The sequence below is a fragment of the Podarcis erhardii genome (assembly GCF_964252035.2).
Source record: "Podarcis erhardii genome assembly, chromosome: 1".
NCBI classification, from domain to species: domain Eukaryota; kingdom Metazoa; phylum Chordata; class Lepidosauria; order Squamata; family Lacertidae; genus Podarcis; species Podarcis erhardii.
The window spans coordinates 77,129,805-77,146,600 of record NC_138497.1 but is presented as its reverse complement, the minus strand read 5'-3'; the positions used below and the strand labels follow the sequence as shown (position 1 = coordinate 77,146,600).

Here is a 16,796-nt window from a genome sequence, read left to right as displayed (position 1 = left end):
AATCCGGGCTGTAGGAGGGAAAATCTGTGCCAAGCCATCAAACATCCAGTGCAGGGCTGAAAATCACCCTGACCTCCGCCTTGACCAGCTTGGTCAGAAAGTTGAGTGTAATGTTGATTCTGGACTGGTTTGCAAGAATGATGAGCAAATTGGAAAATTCAGGCAGTGCTTGAATTATGAGATACGGGTGTTGTGCTGTGAAGTAAACCCACGTTGCCCACCTACAACCATCCCAACCACGACAGTACCAGTAACACCAACTGCCTGTTTCTGCAAGATTAATGAAACCATTTACAGACGTGGTAAGTAACCAATGTAGATTTCTATGGACTTTGCACATCATTTTTACTTAAAATTATAAAAATAATATTGCTTATGGATTCATTTGCATATTTTTTCCACATTTTTGCTAAACCCTCCTTTCTTTAATACAGCCCATTGTTCATTATTCTTTCATTAATTTGTGCTACTACTTTGTATGTTAGAAATATTTACAGTCTAACTCTTTGATTCCCTTTTGTAGGTGAAACGATTTACAATAAAACAGACAGTGATGGTTGCCTTTTCACCGCTGTTTGTAGTAAAACATGTTCTGTTGAGAGATCCAAAGGTCCATGCAAACTAACAACACCAAAACCCACTCCGACAGTTGTTGTCACAACCCCCAGCCCCACTACTACCATTGCCACTACAACTACCACCACTGAGCAACCTGGATGCCCAGATGCTAAACCACCCTTACAGGTACCAATCTCTTTTCATCTTGATTTGAAATAATGTTTTCCATTTGGAAGTTGATGCACAGAAAGCTACAGGTTGGGTACCTGGAAATACTCAATAGGGCAACAGGGATTAGCCTTACTTCTTCACAGTGCTTATCTCTTGGCTGGTTCGTGGTTAGGTTTGCATTCACCTGAATGCTGTGTAGGGGTGTAACTCCAGTTATCCATGAAGTTTTACCAGCTCCAAACCTGAGTGCTCCAGTCCTGGGGGTGGGGACATTTTCAAACTTTGTATCAAGTGAGCCCTCTTATTTGTGCAGTACAGGTGTGGGAATAGTGGTGGGTTTTCTCTCTTTATTGTGTAGGAAGAAATTGCCTCTAGATCAGTTCTGCATGATTCCCCCACATGTCATAATTTTGGGGGCTTTTAATATAATATTTGCTAAGGTGTTCCCACCCCCCATGATGAGGGTTTAGCATGTGCATTCAAAAAGTCCAAGGCAGAGGTGCTCTTGGGAAATCCAGTAAATGGGTTGCCTAGGTTGCCCAGTGACTATCCAGGTATTTTAATATCTGTCATGTGACAAGCGGTTGTCGGGCTGAGGAGATACATAGGCTGAGGCTTCATAACCAGGTGCCTGGAAGTGCTTGGACCTCACAAGAATACTTTAGCAGGGGAATGCCCAGACTCTGTGGCCTTGAGTGGCTCTGCAAATCTTAATGTCACTTAGACGATAATCCAGTCCACACATAGCTGGAAATGTGTTTCGGTGGGACTTACTTCCAAAGAGGCATTTACAGGACTACGTTGTTGTTATTATTATTAACAGGGTATTCTTGGAAATTTGCTGAATATTCACCAAACTATATTTGTTATTTAACTGTGCCGTGGTAGCTGATATGCAATAGTATTTAATATTTAACAGTATTTGCTGGGGGCCAATGGGGCAGAAAAGGTATGTGCAGTAGCCTGTGTTAAAATCACTTGATACAGCCTTGGAGGAGATGTTAAATGAAACAAAAACAAACTAAGACAGGTGGAATAAACCAAGGAACCAGAAATTATTTATGACTTTGTACATAGAACGTAGCAAAAAATATAGCAGGATTAAGGAGTTTTGCACAGTAGACCCAGACTACACATGCCAAAATTCATAGATATGACTAATATAGGTCCATTAATTTCAATGGGACTACTCTAAAGTTTAATTGGATACAACCCAATTTGTTTTATTAATAATATTCAATAACTGTCATTCCAGTGGTGTAAAGGGCAGTATTCAGCACACTCATTCTGCCAGTGCAATGACTTTTGGCTGCACAACAGTACTTTCCCTCCCTCTTCTCTTGCCAAACCCCTACCTGCCGACCTGGATGGATTTGGGGAAGGTGACCATGGGATGAGGAGAGGGGGGGAGTGTGTGCAAGTAGAAATCCTTTCACTCATGGAACACGTGCATTGGATACCACCGCAAATATTTGATAATGATAGTTCAATAATAGGCAATAGTGCTTAGTACCGGACAATATTTGACAGGTGGCAGCATCAAAATGACCAAGTGCTGGAGACCTTTAGCCCTCCAGATTCTATTGGGCTACAACTGCAACCATCCCTGACCATTGACCATGCTAGCTGATGGGAGATGGAGTCCAGCAACATCTTGAGAGCCACAGGTTCCCCATCCTTGATGTAGATGCAAAGCTTCTATGGTTAACCTCTGATTGGTTGGTGCTGAAGAAAACTAGATACCAGATTTCTGAAGTAGGATGCATTCACTTGTACATGTATAAATGGTATAAATAAGCAGGAACCAAAGAAGAAATGCCTATCAGTTATATATAAAACTGTACATAAAGCTTAGCTGGGCCTAACTTTATGTGCCAGTGGCAACAATGTCTTTCTCTTCACAGACTGGCGACAAATGGGTATCGAACTGCACCGTATCAACTTGTGAGGGAAACAATAAAATTTCTGTAAAGCAAGTACAGTGTCCACCAGTGAGGAATATTGTTTGTGAAAATGGGTACCCACCAATCAAAGTCTTCAGTGAAGATGGCTGCTGTTATCACTATGAATGCGAATGTGAGTGAAAATAAATCTCTAAAGAAGCACTCATGACTCCGTTTTCATGTTGCAAACATTACCTCAAACATACTCTTGTTTGAGTCATTTATGCTTTTCTTAAAGTCTAACTTAAGTCCTAATGGTTAACATCTCCCCCTCTAATTTATCAGGTGTTTGTAGCGGCTGGGGTGATCCTCACTATATCACATTTGATGGAACGTACTACACTTTCCTGGACAACTGCACATATGTGTTGGTGCAGCAGATTACACCTAAATACGACAACTTCAGGATTCTAATTGATAATTACTTCTGTGATGCTGAAGATGGACTTTCATGCCCTCAGTCTATCATTGTTTACTACAAAACTTCAGTGGTAGTGCTAACCCGCAAACTCTTTGATGGTGTGGAAGCTAACAAGGTAAAAAATAAATAAATATGTACACTACTTGAATTGCTTCTTTTGATGTATTATTTTATAGAAAATGCAACAGGACTGAAGGAGCTAGGCATATTTACTTTAGTGAGTAAAGGGAAACCCAAGACAAAGCCCACACTCAAGAGAAAATGATTAGCTATGTCTTAGAATTTTCAGTAGGTGTACTGTATAGCAGCCTTCACTCATCTGGTCCTGCCTGAGGTTGATGGGGGTTATAGTCCCTGGGTTACATGAGGACTGAGTCTTCAGATGATGAACATGCATGGGTAAGCCTGTCCTATATTTCTACCCCCATCTGAGAAATCAGAAATTTACTGCAAGATCAGAAATGTAGATTTCTGAAGTTAAAACACTGCTGTCTCATTCTTATTAGAAAATGTTATTGATCTTCAACAGAGTGAAATCTCTCCTAGATTAGTTATGGTCAACTCTAAAAAGGCTATGTGCAAGTCAACTCACTTACATTAGATTAGTTTAGGGACACAAGGAGTCAGATAAAATGTGAACAACACGTTTTGTGAACAAAAATCTGAACTGTGTGTCAGCTGTGAAAAGCAGCATTGTACATATTAAATAGCACAGCAAGACTGGGATTCAAAGTAATTTTCAGTCTCACAATTCCTAACACAATCACACTCCTCCTTTCCTTCTTAGACATTCAAGGGACCCTGTGCAGTGGTATTCCTTGAGACACAGTAGGCTATCACAAGAAGGGGAAATTGTCAAACATCTTATGTGGATGCAGAAGTGCTGTTTGTGTAGACTCAATTCATGTACTTTAAGTTTATTTTTGTAGAGCAAGTGGAATATAAATTCCATAATAAATAATTTAACAACATATCTACAAAAGTAGATAAATTACTTTTTAAAAAAGCATAGCAAAGCAAAGAGAGTTCCTCATTGTTGCAACATTAATCTCATTTACAGATCTACTTCGATGGTAAGATTGTCAACCCAGGCTTCCAGAAAGATGGCATTTTTGTCTCCATGGTTGGTGTCAACATGGTAGTTGAGATTCCTGAGCTTGGGGCTGTCATCACCTTCAGCGGTTTGATCTTCTCAATAAAACTTCCATATAGCAAATTTGGCAACAACACCGAAGGACAGTGTGGTAAGGGAAAATAATGCTTTACTCCCACGAAAATCCATGTTGTTCCGTCAACCATTGGTTCACTCTTTGGAACCAATTACCAATTTAAAGTTAAGTCAGAACCATGTTTTTCATTTTAGTTTCACTTTTGTTGTTTTCAAAAAAGCACCTTGGTTTCTCTGTTTGACTGCCCCTCCTCCTCAAAATCTCATTTATTTCCCCCCAAATCCTGGTTGCCAGGTATCCTGGATACTGCTGAAAATTTTGAGAAGGAGAAAACTCAGAATGGAATAGCACAACATTTGCTTCAAAAGAAAGGAGAATGTTTCTTCAATCAATAGCATGATTTAAATGTTATGTATTTCAGTGATTCTAGCATCGCACTGAATGCAAAACACTGCGTAGTTTGTTGCAAATATATAAAACTCTCTACCTTCAATTCTGTTCTGATTCTGTTTTGTTTTTCCCCAGGTACCTGTACAAATGACAGAAAAGATGAATGTCGCTTACCAACTGGCGAGATAACTAGTTGTCCCTACATGGCTCCCCATTGGAAAGTCGATGATGAGAAGAAGAACTACTGCAAAAACAAAACAGTACTTCCTGTCACACCAACACCAGCAGTACCTTGCAAACCTTCCCCTGTTTGCGATATAATTCTGAGCGAGTAAGTTGGAAAATTGTTCTAATGTATGCTTTCCTGCTTAGATAATATAATAAAAGTATCCTATGGAAGGAGAAGGGGAAATAATGTTAAAGTCTGATGCACAACTTTCTCGGGGTCAGCTCTACTGAATAGAGTGGGATGTAGTTCTGAGCCAACATTCATAGGATTTCTCTGTACAAGAGCACAGCTATATAAAAGGCCCTTTAGCTCAAGTTCTAGACAACCCTACCTCTTACTATAAAGGTCTGCGGGGCGGAGGGTGTCTTAACACATCTAGCTTCACATTTCTTCAAGCCTGCATATCAAACCCACAAATTCACCGAAAAAAATCAATTTACAGTTATAATAGGGTTGCCATATTTCAAAAAGTGAAAATTTGGATACAAACGTTGTTGACCGAATCCCAGCTATATCCGGGAAATTCCAGGTGTATGGCAACCCTAAGTTATAATACTATTGTTATTGGAAATTTGGCTTGTGAAACTTTGTTTGAAAGTTAGTTTGCGACAACCCTTTTTTTTAAAGGCTCCTGGGAGACCTTTGATGCAATCAACTCATTTGCTGTGCATTTAAAGCAGACTTGTTTTGCACCATACCACATCTTTCTTCCAGAAAGCTACAATTCTGTTGTGAATATAACTGAAATTAGTGAAAGCTGAATTTCATGTGCGTGAAATTCTATACCATAATGAACATTCAGTCCTGAGAAACCTTTTTAAAAAATCCTGTTTTCCAGCTCTTCAAATCCCAGAAGTGAAAATAGTCATATTCAAAAATGTATGTTCATGTCAAGTGTTTATGATATCTTTTACGGAGTCTTCCCTGATTATTATGTCTTTGTGATTTTATTTTTTTTACAGAGTCTTCTCTGATTGCCATCAAATCATACCTCCAAAGCCCTTCCACCAAGGTTGCTCCTTTGATTCTTGCCACATAGTCAATACCACCATGCAGTGTTCAGGCTTAGAGATATATGCTTCACTCTGTGCCTCTAAAGGTGTTTGCATTGACTGGAGAGCGAAGACTAATGGTTCATGCCGTAAGTACTGGAGTGTTAATCAATGCCACAGTTTCTCCACAAATTATACAGCCATGGGAGCCTTGTTCATTAAATACTTTGCATGTGTCAGTTTTATTTTTGTAAATAGATCCATCTTAGGGAATTGTAGTTTAATGACTAAAATACAGAAAGATGAGAGGACATTCTCAGCCTTTGAGAACCTCTTCAGCTATACATTTACTGAGGCTTTAAGAGGGCAGATGTCCAAATGAGATCTAGAGTCTGGGCCCTTCTGGTTCATTTAAGTATAGTGTTCTGTCTTTAGGATCACAGGAATGTGCCATCATGTTCACAGGAAGCATATCTAATAAAAACAATTATATGAATAGAAGCAGAATATATGGCAACTAAACATGTTGAAATGTGGCTAGAATTTTAGGGTGTCGGTTTCTGTTTGCTTCTTTTTAACAAAGAGACCCTCCCATGCCAGTAACTACCAGTAAAAGGAGAGAGTGTGGGGAAAGTCATACTGTAGCTGCAGTAGCTGTAAATGTAAAGTGTATCGAAGTATGTCTTTATGTTCACCTTGGTTTATTTTTCTCACCATGTTTAGCATACAGCTGTCCTGAAGGCAAAGTATATGACCCATGTGGCCCTATCAACCCTCCCACATGTGATAATAGGTAAGGAAAGAACAGAATCTCTGTTTAGGTCTGTTTCACTCCAGTTGTTGGAGCCAGTGTTATGTAGTCAATAGCATGCTGGATTTGAACTCAATTCAGAGTCATCACGCTCTTAACAGTGCTGATGATTCAAGGCACAGACTGAATTTTCACAATGCAAAAGGGTGCTGTATGACCGTAACCCATGCTTTCTTTCTGCAGCAGGGCTAGTCAGTATAATGGCACTGGCATAGTTGAAGGTTGCTTCTGTGCTCCTGGAACCAAGCTCTTCAACTCCTACAATGATATCTGTGTAGAACAATGTGGTAAGTGTTTTTGTTTCAAGGACAGAAGAGAGTACCACACTGCAGCAACACTATATGGAGTGGAGGGTTCCCTCAGCTGCAATTCAGGTCAGCCTAATCTAGGTAGCCTCAGCAGGGAGACAGAAGCACCCTTAGAAACCCAAGAGAAAGTGATTTCCAGAAACTCAATAAGCAGTAATAATCACTCAAGAGAATGCTATGTGATCAGTGGTCACCTTGCACGAGTTTCAGAAGGAAATGGAGTCTTGATACAATGAGGAATTTCCATGTATCCTTCAAACATGACATCCCCGGCTATTGTAGATACAACTTTCATGCCCACAACTTCCAGAGGGATAGTCATGTTAGTCTGTTGCAACAAAAATAGCCGAAGAATCTTGCAGCAGCTTAAATAATTATAAATGACAGGCAGGATTCAATGAATGAGCCGTGCTAGCAGAAGCCTGCACAAGGTATTCCACCAATGCAGCAAGGCATTCCCTGTTTCTCCTCCCTCCATGCAACCCTGCATCTGGCTCTGAAGGAGTCAAGAAATGCTTATGCTGACTTAACTAGCACTATGTTGAATTCCTCCCACAGAGTTGTTTAGTCTTTAAGGCACCATAAGAACTTTTGTTGTTCTTTCTGGTACAGTTCAGTCTCGGCAGCACCTCACAGTCCCAGCACCTTTACACTGCCCTTTGACCCACATAACAATGCCAGATGGCGCTGTGGCCTGTTTGCTCAGGTAGCTAAATTTGCTCCAGGACTCTTGAGGAACAGCAGTGCAAAAAATCTCTGTTATTACATTTCTTTCAGGTTGTACTGGACCAGACGGGATGCCCAAAGAGGTAACTAAAAATATGTACTTCATGAAATGTAGATGGGTCACCTCAGAAGGTGTTGGGAGCAGAGGCCAATTCAGGGCAGCACAACTGGTTCCCCTGTGCTGGGTGCCAAGCCTAGGGGGCGCTACAACTATGATGTAGTGAATTGAGTAGAACAGAAGGTGAGGGGTCTCACTCAGTACAGAGTGCCTCTTTTAAGATGCATCTATGGTCCCGTCCCGTCCCGTCCCCCTGATTGTACAGTAATTATTATGGCTTTAATCAGCCGATTAATTGGAGGCACCCTTTCTGTAAAAAAATAATTGAGTAAGTAATTAAACTGATTATTCAGCTAAGTATTTACAGCCTTGATATATGTTGATGGCACTCTTTCTGACATGATCTCTGACAAGGCAAATTTAGGGATGATGTATCTTATTTTCTTTTAAATACAATTTTTAAAATTATTTTTTTGCAGCCTGGAGCAAGCTGGATCAGCAACTGCCAGGAGTGTACTTGTGAAAAATATACTCTTAAAGTGCAGTGTACACCAAAGATATGTGCAACACCTGTCCGAGAACGCTGTGAATTTGAAGGCTTTGTGCCTGTCAGTGTCACAACACCTGAAGATAAATGCTGTCCTCAGATGAAATGTGGTAAGTACAATCTCTTGCCTGTTTGAAACAAAATATATCATGCTTCAATCCGGTGCTGCATGAGCGGAAGACAGCTCACACGACCGATCTTCCCCTTCCCTTCCTTTCTACCTCCTGCATCCTCCTAAAAAGCCTTTTTCCGGGGCTGATGGTGGGGGGACTGCTAAATACTATGGGCAATGTGATCTGAGTGAGAGGGTGGGAATGCCCAGAATCAGTTGGAGAAATCTTGTACCAATGTTAGTTTTCTCTGCCCATTTTTGGGTGATTCTTTCCTCCTACTGAAACTGCAAATGACATAATCTTCTTTATACATACATACATACATACATACATACATACATACATACATACCTTGTCCTTTCCCCTGGTGAGTTTCAAGGTGACTACCCCACATATCCCATGCTGTCTAGTAGATGAGGCTATCACTTCTCAGCCTATTGGCTTAAGAGGCTTGTGTGGGTACGGGGGATTGAAGAGGGAGGAGGCAAAAGGGAAAGGTCCATTATGCTTAATTTCCTTCTGCTTCTGCAATATCGGATGCAATCCATTGTGAATAGCTCAAAGCAACCACTTCCAAATGTGTACCTTTTCCACTTAGGTAAATTCCCATTAGTTACACCACAGGAGGTCTTACAATTGGACTGAAGCCCTGTGCCACAAATCATGTGGCATAGTGGTTAATCTATCCATACTACATGAGTGCTGGTGGGCAGAGTTGGGCAACCTGTGGCCCTCCAGCTGTTATTAGACTGCATCTCCATTGGCCACAGGGGCTAGGAGTTGGAGCCTGAAAACATCCTGTAGAGATTCACACCTCTTCTTCAGACATTCTTGTTATAATGTTCTTGTTATAATGGAAGCAGATGTTTCTCTGGACATAACTGGAGTGTTGAAAGATGCCCTGTATGTTCTTGTTATAATGAAAATATCCTGACTTTCTTTTATGGCTTTTTTTTTTTTTTTTTTTGGTCTTATATAGTATGCAACACTAGTTACTGTCCTGAATCCGTTGAGACCTGTCCAGTAGGATATGAATTAAAACAACAAAAGCTGCCAGGAGACTGCTGCATTAAAGCCACTTGTGGTAAGAACTGAAACAGGAGTATTTGAAACTTCTCTCCCCTCCCCCTTCCCTCTCTCTTCCTCTCTCTCTACAACTCCCCACCCTCCAGATGAGTCATATTCCATCCCCACCTCCCATGCTATGAGCTGGCATTCCAGTGGCCATTTTGCCTCTTCAACTGTTTTTATTTTCTGTTGCAAGAATCCTGAAATTGTTCTGAAGAAGCAAATACTTTATTTGTTATATATCTCATATCTGCTGAGAAGCTGGTCAATTAAGCTGCAAGTCCCAGTTTTGTTGGGGCTTCTTTTGCAACAGGGGTATTTTGTAAGATTTTCTTTTGGGAGAGGATATTTTGTAACATATACACACACATTTCTGCAAACCTGCATAAGGCAGGGTTTGCAGAACCTCAAGCTGAATCCTTACTGCTTGTGTACTTGATCCTGGCATGCTTACTAGGAGTAGACATTAAGGTGGATCCATCCACTTCCTGCCCACATCACTTTCACATGTGTGTACCCATAAACCCATACCATCCCATTTCCGTGCTGACCTGCATTTTCAGATGAAATCACCATGGATGTTCAAATTTAAATACCTGTTTACATTTACTAAACAAATTTTCTCCCAAACCATATATTATTTAGGATATACATTTCTCTCAAAATATGTATGTAAATGTATCTTTTGAAATATTCAAATTACTGTGGCTTTCAGTGAAGTTTGAAATCTGGTGGATAGTTAAATTCTGATCTGTGCATTAGTATGAGTGGTGCACATCAGGTTAGTTTGTATTGGACTTCCTAAAAGACTGAATTCCTCAAACAACTCTACTGGAAGAACCCATTGCACACTCATCAAGAAACCATTTGAATCACAGCTATATTGGTACTTCCTTGTTTGCCTTCAAAGGTTCTGGACACACTATATATCCTGGTAACATTAGTTTACCTCTCACAGAGCTACAATTCCCAGAATCCTTGGCAAATTACCATTTCCAGAATTATTTGAGCCTGTGGCTGAGAATGTGTTTTACCTGCATTTAAAATGCATACTCTGTAGCATACACAGCAATATTCCATTCTTATCACTGAAAATAAAATTTTAAGATTCATTCCATTGCACCTTTCTGTTTTACAGTGAAAATACCCGGCTGTATTGACAAAGACATATTCTACAAAGTAAGTACATTTTATAATAATGAATGCTAGAAGCAATAATTTGTTTGTTTGTTTGGTAAATGTATAAATCACTTGCTCACAAAAACAGTCCACGTCTGAATAAAGCAAAACTAGATTACACAAACCAATAAAAAAAAGAAATATACATAAAGCATTATTTTAAAAATAAAATAAGATTATTTAGTAAGAAAATGATCTGCACAAAAATGATTGATGCCATAGGCACTGTGGGCCCCCTCGGTGTCTTTTTGTTGTTGAGGGGGCCGGCCCCCCATATTGGTGGAGTTGGGAATGAAACAATGTTGGCATGTTGTGTAATGTTGTGCTCGCAATGTCAGGACATTGCATCTTTGCCCTCAACGTGCTTCAGAAGATGGTGCCTCTGATTGATGTGGATTAATAGTGAGTGTGCTTAGCCCTCCATGAAAGCTTTTAGAAGTTATGATGTTACTGGAAAAACCCTGCATATCTTCCTTTGATTCAAACTATGAATTATAAGCTTTCACAATAGAAATACTTTAGCATCCAAGAGAATTCTCAGTGTATCCTGCATTAAGGTGCAGAATTCCCCCCCCCCTTTAAATAAGTTGCCTATCAGTTCAGATCAACAGGAAGGGACTAGAAACCCTACATTTCTTTTTCATCCCAGATTAACAATTCCAAATCCATTCCACAACCCATAGATAAATATACCCCTTTCATGGAAACATTTATGCATCCCGGTAGAAAGAAAAAACCACCTTGGTTCATAAGTTGAAAGGGGGCCTGCTGGTTGCTGGGGTTCTTTCAAAGAATCCTGAGCTAGATGAAGCAAGACAATCCACACATTTTCAAGCATTCTTAGAATTAAATGAGCTTGTATACTCAAGATTAAATGAAGAAGCTGCATCCAATTGGTGATCCTTCACTGACAGAAAGCTCTATGATCCAGTGGGTGCTTCTGTCAGCAAAACAGAAAGAAAAGCAAATTACAGTTTTTACCCCTACTAGTGTGTCACTTGCCCCCCTCCCAAGCCCCAAATATGCTTCAAAGGGTTGGGGAACCCCACAGAACAACATGGCAGGTGGTGCAGGAAGCTATAGCAGGAGAGAATCACTGAATCACTTCCGTGCTCATGACACTTATGGAAGCCTATGCTGGGTCAATGGGCTTTCTGTTGGTGGAGGAAGACCAGTTGCATACATTTGTGATATTTCTGATTTATGAAAACAGTTTAGAATTATTTAGGACCATTTCTCCTCTGCCCTTCTTTAGCCTGGAGCAGTTGTTCCAAGAGGCCTCTGTGAAACGTGCAGATGTTCTGTTGAGCAAGATCCAGAAAGCCAAATAAACACGGTGGAATGTGTGTCACAAGCATGTGACAAAAACTGCCCAGTGGTAAGTTAGTGTTACAAACTGTTTTTGCAAATTGCCAGCTTTTCAGGAATTTATCTGCAAACCTAACTATTTCACCTCCTTGATCTTATGAATCTCTTTCCATATTTTCTCAAATACAGGCCCAAGAATACAAGGAAATCCCTGGGCAATGCTGTGGTAAATGCTCAGCGGTAGCATGTGTTATAAAAGAGGGATCCAGTGTTCAGGTTATCAAGGTAGCTGATGTTTTATGAATACCCATACATGCAATCTCATGTTCTGTCATACTTGTGTTTCTCATGCTTGGAGTGGAAGCTTACTAGAGGCCATGAATGATATTAACTGAAGCAATAATTAATAGATCTGCATTTAAATTCCCATAGTTATCTTTTCCTACCATTGCCTTTTTCTGCTCCATTGGATGTTTTGAGTGCAAATCTTTAGTATAAATCTTTTTGGCTTGTGAAACTTTGTGCTATATAAAAATAGAAAAAAGGGAGAAAAAAGAAGCTGCCCTATCAGATGGTTGGCCCATATAGCCAATGTTGTATTAACTCCCCACATTCTGTGAAGGAGATACCAATGCCTTATTTTAATTTGAAGTGTAGTTTTTATTGTAGCTTTATTAATGAATATAGCCTAGTGTTGCCTAGTCTGATTAGAAAGGACTCTCCTAAGTCTTAGACTTGCAACCTGAAATCCCTGAGAGGTGCCAGCAATTGAACCTGGAGCCTTCTACTGCCTTCTACCGAGCCTGACCGAGTCTAGCTCAGAACTGTCTAAACTCACTGGCTCTCCAGAATTTCTTTTCCTTTTTCGGTACCACTCAGCCTATGTTCTCTCCCAACCTTCTTAATGGGAAAACCCCCAAATTTTTAAGCAGGGCTCTCCCTCAGCCCTACTTGGAGATGCATGGGATTGAGTCTGTGGCTGAAGCTCTGCCACTGACCTACCACCCTCCCCATAAAGTGTGGGAAGCATGTGGTCATCCACTACTTGAACCCATCCCACTCCAGAGAGAATGCTTGAAAGTAAGATGCCACATGTGACCAAGCTATGCCTTCAGATATTTGATCACACAATCTGTTTCTCTTGACAGAACACAGTCATGAGTATCTGGGGGTAGAATTCCGACTCCACGTGCCTGAGCTAAAGGGTTTATATATGGTCAAATCCTTGTGTCAGGGAGGCCAATGAAGTCACATTTAGCAAAGTGATGCCAAACTGTTTCACAGTGCAGTTTGTCATGAAGATAGGCATGGAGAGAGAGAGAATGTGTGTATTTGTGCATTTGAGACAACTAGAGACCATGAAGCAATGAAAGAAGGCACTCAATTGTATCAACAAATCCACATGGGGTTTCTTCCTTCCTTCATCTGTGTAATATGCACAATGATGAAAACAGATGGCAAAAGCAGAGGACATGGTCTGTTAGAGTTTGATAAAGGTAGCTCAGTAGAGCTGAGTGGAGGCAAGCAAACCTAGCTGTGAATATGAAAGCTATATTCTTTCCCACATAGTTTTCATAATGACCTTTCCTTATTATAGTAAATTTATCATAAATTTCCTTTGCTTTTTTACCCTATCTGTATTATCTTAGTGATACAATCAAAGCCCCTTGAAGGACATAAAAATCACGTGTCAGCTTCTAATAACATAACTATAACTCTGACTTTTTTCAGCCTGGGGAGATTTGGCATCATCCAGGAAACAACTGCACAACTTATGAATGTGAATTGGTTGAGGACCAGTATATTCCTGTCCCTACCAAAAGACCCTGCGCTCCACTTAACTGCCCACCTGTAAGTTTACCAATATGATCAAAAGTCTTTGTGTCTGTTAGATTATCTACTCAGTGAGATCAGGGTTTATCTAAGAAAGCTGGATGAGGGTATGTTGTTGTTTTTTAAAAAAATGCATAAATCATATGGGTTTGTTTAGGTAGTTTGGAATTATTATGATAGGCAAGGGTCCTAAACCAAGCCTAAATTAACAGAGTCAGACTTGGGCCCTTATCAAGTTCCTGTTCATATATCTCTTCAGTTCCCTACTTTATTTAATGCAATCTGAGAAGTGTGATTCACTAGATACTGTAAATGCTAAATGAAATGCTCGTGTAGTTATATAATTGTTGTTTAGGGCTGTATAAATAGTCTAATTTTGGTCCATGTCAGTTTCACATGTATTCTTTAATAAGTGTTTCATCCTGATTCTGTATCAAGTGGATTATTATTGCGGGGAGGGAATTTTTTAAAAAGTGGATTATTATTATTGTTGTTATCATTATCATCATCATTATTAAACACATGTAAATATGCATTTCCCCCACAAAATATTGTATACATTTCTCCTTAAAATACATCCTTTTGTATGCATTTCATTAAAATATTAATTTTCAATGATACCATAATACAACAATAAATCAAAACTAAAGGAACCTAGACAGACTAAGGATAGTAAATAAGATGAAGCAAAATACCAAGCAGGAGAGAGTAGGAGCATTACTACACAGAATTGTATAATAGTTGGCAATGCTGTGTACAGTAAGAAATTTAAGGTATAGCTTCTAATAAACAGGTGATGAATTATTCATTAAGAGATTAGTTTACCCCAAATGTGCACATAAACATTTTTGTACGTATTCTAACCTGAAATATACATTTTACATGGTTTTTAAGTGCAGAAATGCATCACAATTCAGAAAACTGCAAAAAAAGAATGCTATCTGTGTTCTAATCTTTGCATTAGTGCTTAAAAATGCAGCCCAGTAAAAATCTTCAAGCATCCCAATTACAGTGCTTAAAATTAATAGAAGGTATTAACTGTATTGTGGGAGACAATGTGCTTTGGAGTCTATGGGCCCAAATATTGTTTACCTGCCTTTGTGCACACTTTTCCAGGGAGTCCTGGCAATGGCGAAGGTCTCTCATGGCCACAAAGAAACTGCATTTGTTCAGAGAATAATAATCGTTTAGGTTATCTGTAAATTCATCTAACCCATTTTGGTTTTTCAGGAGAATGTGAGACTGAGTGAAGATGGCTGCTGCAAGGTGTGCGGACCTCCACGTAAGTTATGACAAAATTGTTAAAATAAGCCTGCACACCAAAAAACCCCCCACAATGTACGAGAGCAGGGGGTGGGCAATCTGTGGCACTACCTGTGCACGTCCTTATTTCATGTGGTCCATAACTTAATTTCACATGGGTGGCAAGGAGGAGAAAAATAGGGGAAAGGGTTTAAGGGAGAGAGAGAGAGAATGAAAAGTGTGTTAGAAAGAGAGGGAAAGCTGTGCCCCTCCCTTACCTTTGTCTCAAGCCCTACCCACTTTTGACTCTGGCCCACTACCACCAATATGTAGTCCCAACAGATTATGCTTGAGGGGAAAAGGCCCTCTACAAAAAGTTCCACACCCCTGCAGTAGACTGTGTTTTTGCCTATATTTGCTACGGTCAGGCAGGAAGTGAGCCAATAAATTATCTGTGCAGAGAGAAAGTGCTAAGATTTTCCTCTGCACCTTTGCAGCATAGGTGTGAACATCGAGACTAGTACTGTGGAGCGAGAAGTCTTTGTGGTCAAATGTATAGCACAGGCTTCTTTGTCAAAACATGCTAGTGGCATTAGGCTAGATCAGTACAGGAGTTCATCATGTTCTTTCCTCCCATCCTGACATTCCAGTGCATCAAGAAGTGGGTTCTTATTATGATGGACCTACCCAGTGCTATTTTTCTAGAAAAAGAGGTGCCAGAACTCAGCCTGAATACCTCCCTTGTTCTCTTATAATGGCAATGGTGCCCACCTGAGAGGTGCAAGAACTGAGTTCCAGTGAGTTCCAGCTGAAAAAAAAAGCCCTGGACCTACAATTCATTTTTCCTTGCCAGTTTCGACAGTTTGCACATGTGCACTCACACACCACCTTACCCTACTCAGTCTTCTGTTAAGCAGTATTTGTCAGCACACAGTTATGATGGTTTTTGTTTTTGGTTGTTCTCCCCTCTCACAGCGGGAGATTGTATTCCAAAGAACAGCACAAGTCTCATCAGACATAATGGATGTGAAGCTACTGAACCTGTCGAATTACGGTACTGCGAAGGCCACTGTGGCAGTTCTTCAATGTAAGTAGAAAAATGGGCATTGCTGCCTCCCCCGGGGAACTCTAAAACTCTAAAACCCAATAAATAGTCCAGGGGTCATTCAGTTGAAGTCCAGGTTAGCAAGACATGGAAAATTGTGCTGGGAAGCAGAGCACTTCATTTTTGAGCTCAATTATGTACTCATTTGACAGGTGACATCAGGCAATTCACTTTCTTGTCAAAACAACAACAACAACAAAAACTACTGTAAATACTATCTGGATAGACCTAGAGAACTATATAGAATCTTTGGAGTCCCTATATCCTACTGCAGTGTTTATCATTGCAGGGGATTTTAACGCACATATGGGAGTAAAAGATGTAAATTTGTACACCCATTACAATCAGATTCTGGAACCAGATATTTTCTTAGCCAGAGGTACCTCCCGTCTGTCTAAAGATCATAGATGTAATTATTCAGAGCTTTGTTTAGCCCATGTTGTAAGGCAGAGGGAATTGTTAATATTCAATGGTATGATAGAGGGAGATTGGCCCAGGAAATATACCCACTTTTCAAAGCATGGAGGCAGTGTGATAGATTATATTGTGATCTTACCATTTGTATATAAGTTTGTTGTGGAGTTTGAGGTGGGCCATAATATTGAGAGTGATTGTTTACTCAAAC

The 16,796-nt window shown here is 40.1% G+C and overlaps 1 protein-coding gene and 1 long non-coding RNA gene across 2 annotated transcripts in view; one reads left to right on the top strand and one right to left on the bottom strand.

Annotated features, from left to right (window-relative positions):
• The window catches only part of LOC309337840, a 138,933-nt gene that overhangs the window by 27,824 nt on the left and 94,313 nt on the right, over positions 1-16,796 (bottom strand). The window lies entirely within an intron of this gene.
• Positions 1-16,796, top strand: part of MUC5AC (mucin 5AC, oligomeric mucus/gel-forming) — a 61,160-nt gene that overhangs the window by 42,763 nt on the left and 1,601 nt on the right. Inside the window, exons 32-49 of the mRNA XM_081854671.1 lie at positions 246-302; positions 524-744; positions 2,634-2,805; positions 2,958-3,208; positions 4,154-4,337; positions 4,788-4,983; positions 5,844-6,022; positions 6,597-6,666; positions 6,868-6,971; positions 7,770-7,801; positions 8,256-8,433; positions 9,416-9,520; positions 10,643-10,683; positions 11,939-12,061; positions 12,181-12,276; positions 13,723-13,842; positions 15,055-15,106; positions 16,042-16,153. Of these exons, the coding sequence (XP_081710797.1) occupies positions 246-302; positions 524-744; positions 2,634-2,805; positions 2,958-3,208; positions 4,154-4,337; positions 4,788-4,983; positions 5,844-6,022; positions 6,597-6,666; positions 6,868-6,971; positions 7,770-7,801; positions 8,256-8,433; positions 9,416-9,520; positions 10,643-10,683; positions 11,939-12,061; positions 12,181-12,276; positions 13,723-13,842; positions 15,055-15,106; positions 16,042-16,153 (2,293 nt within the window). The remainder of the gene's footprint in view (positions 1-245; positions 303-523; positions 745-2,633; positions 2,806-2,957; positions 3,209-4,153; positions 4,338-4,787; positions 4,984-5,843; positions 6,023-6,596; positions 6,667-6,867; positions 6,972-7,769; positions 7,802-8,255; positions 8,434-9,415; positions 9,521-10,642; positions 10,684-11,938; positions 12,062-12,180; positions 12,277-13,722; positions 13,843-15,054; positions 15,107-16,041; positions 16,154-16,796) is intronic.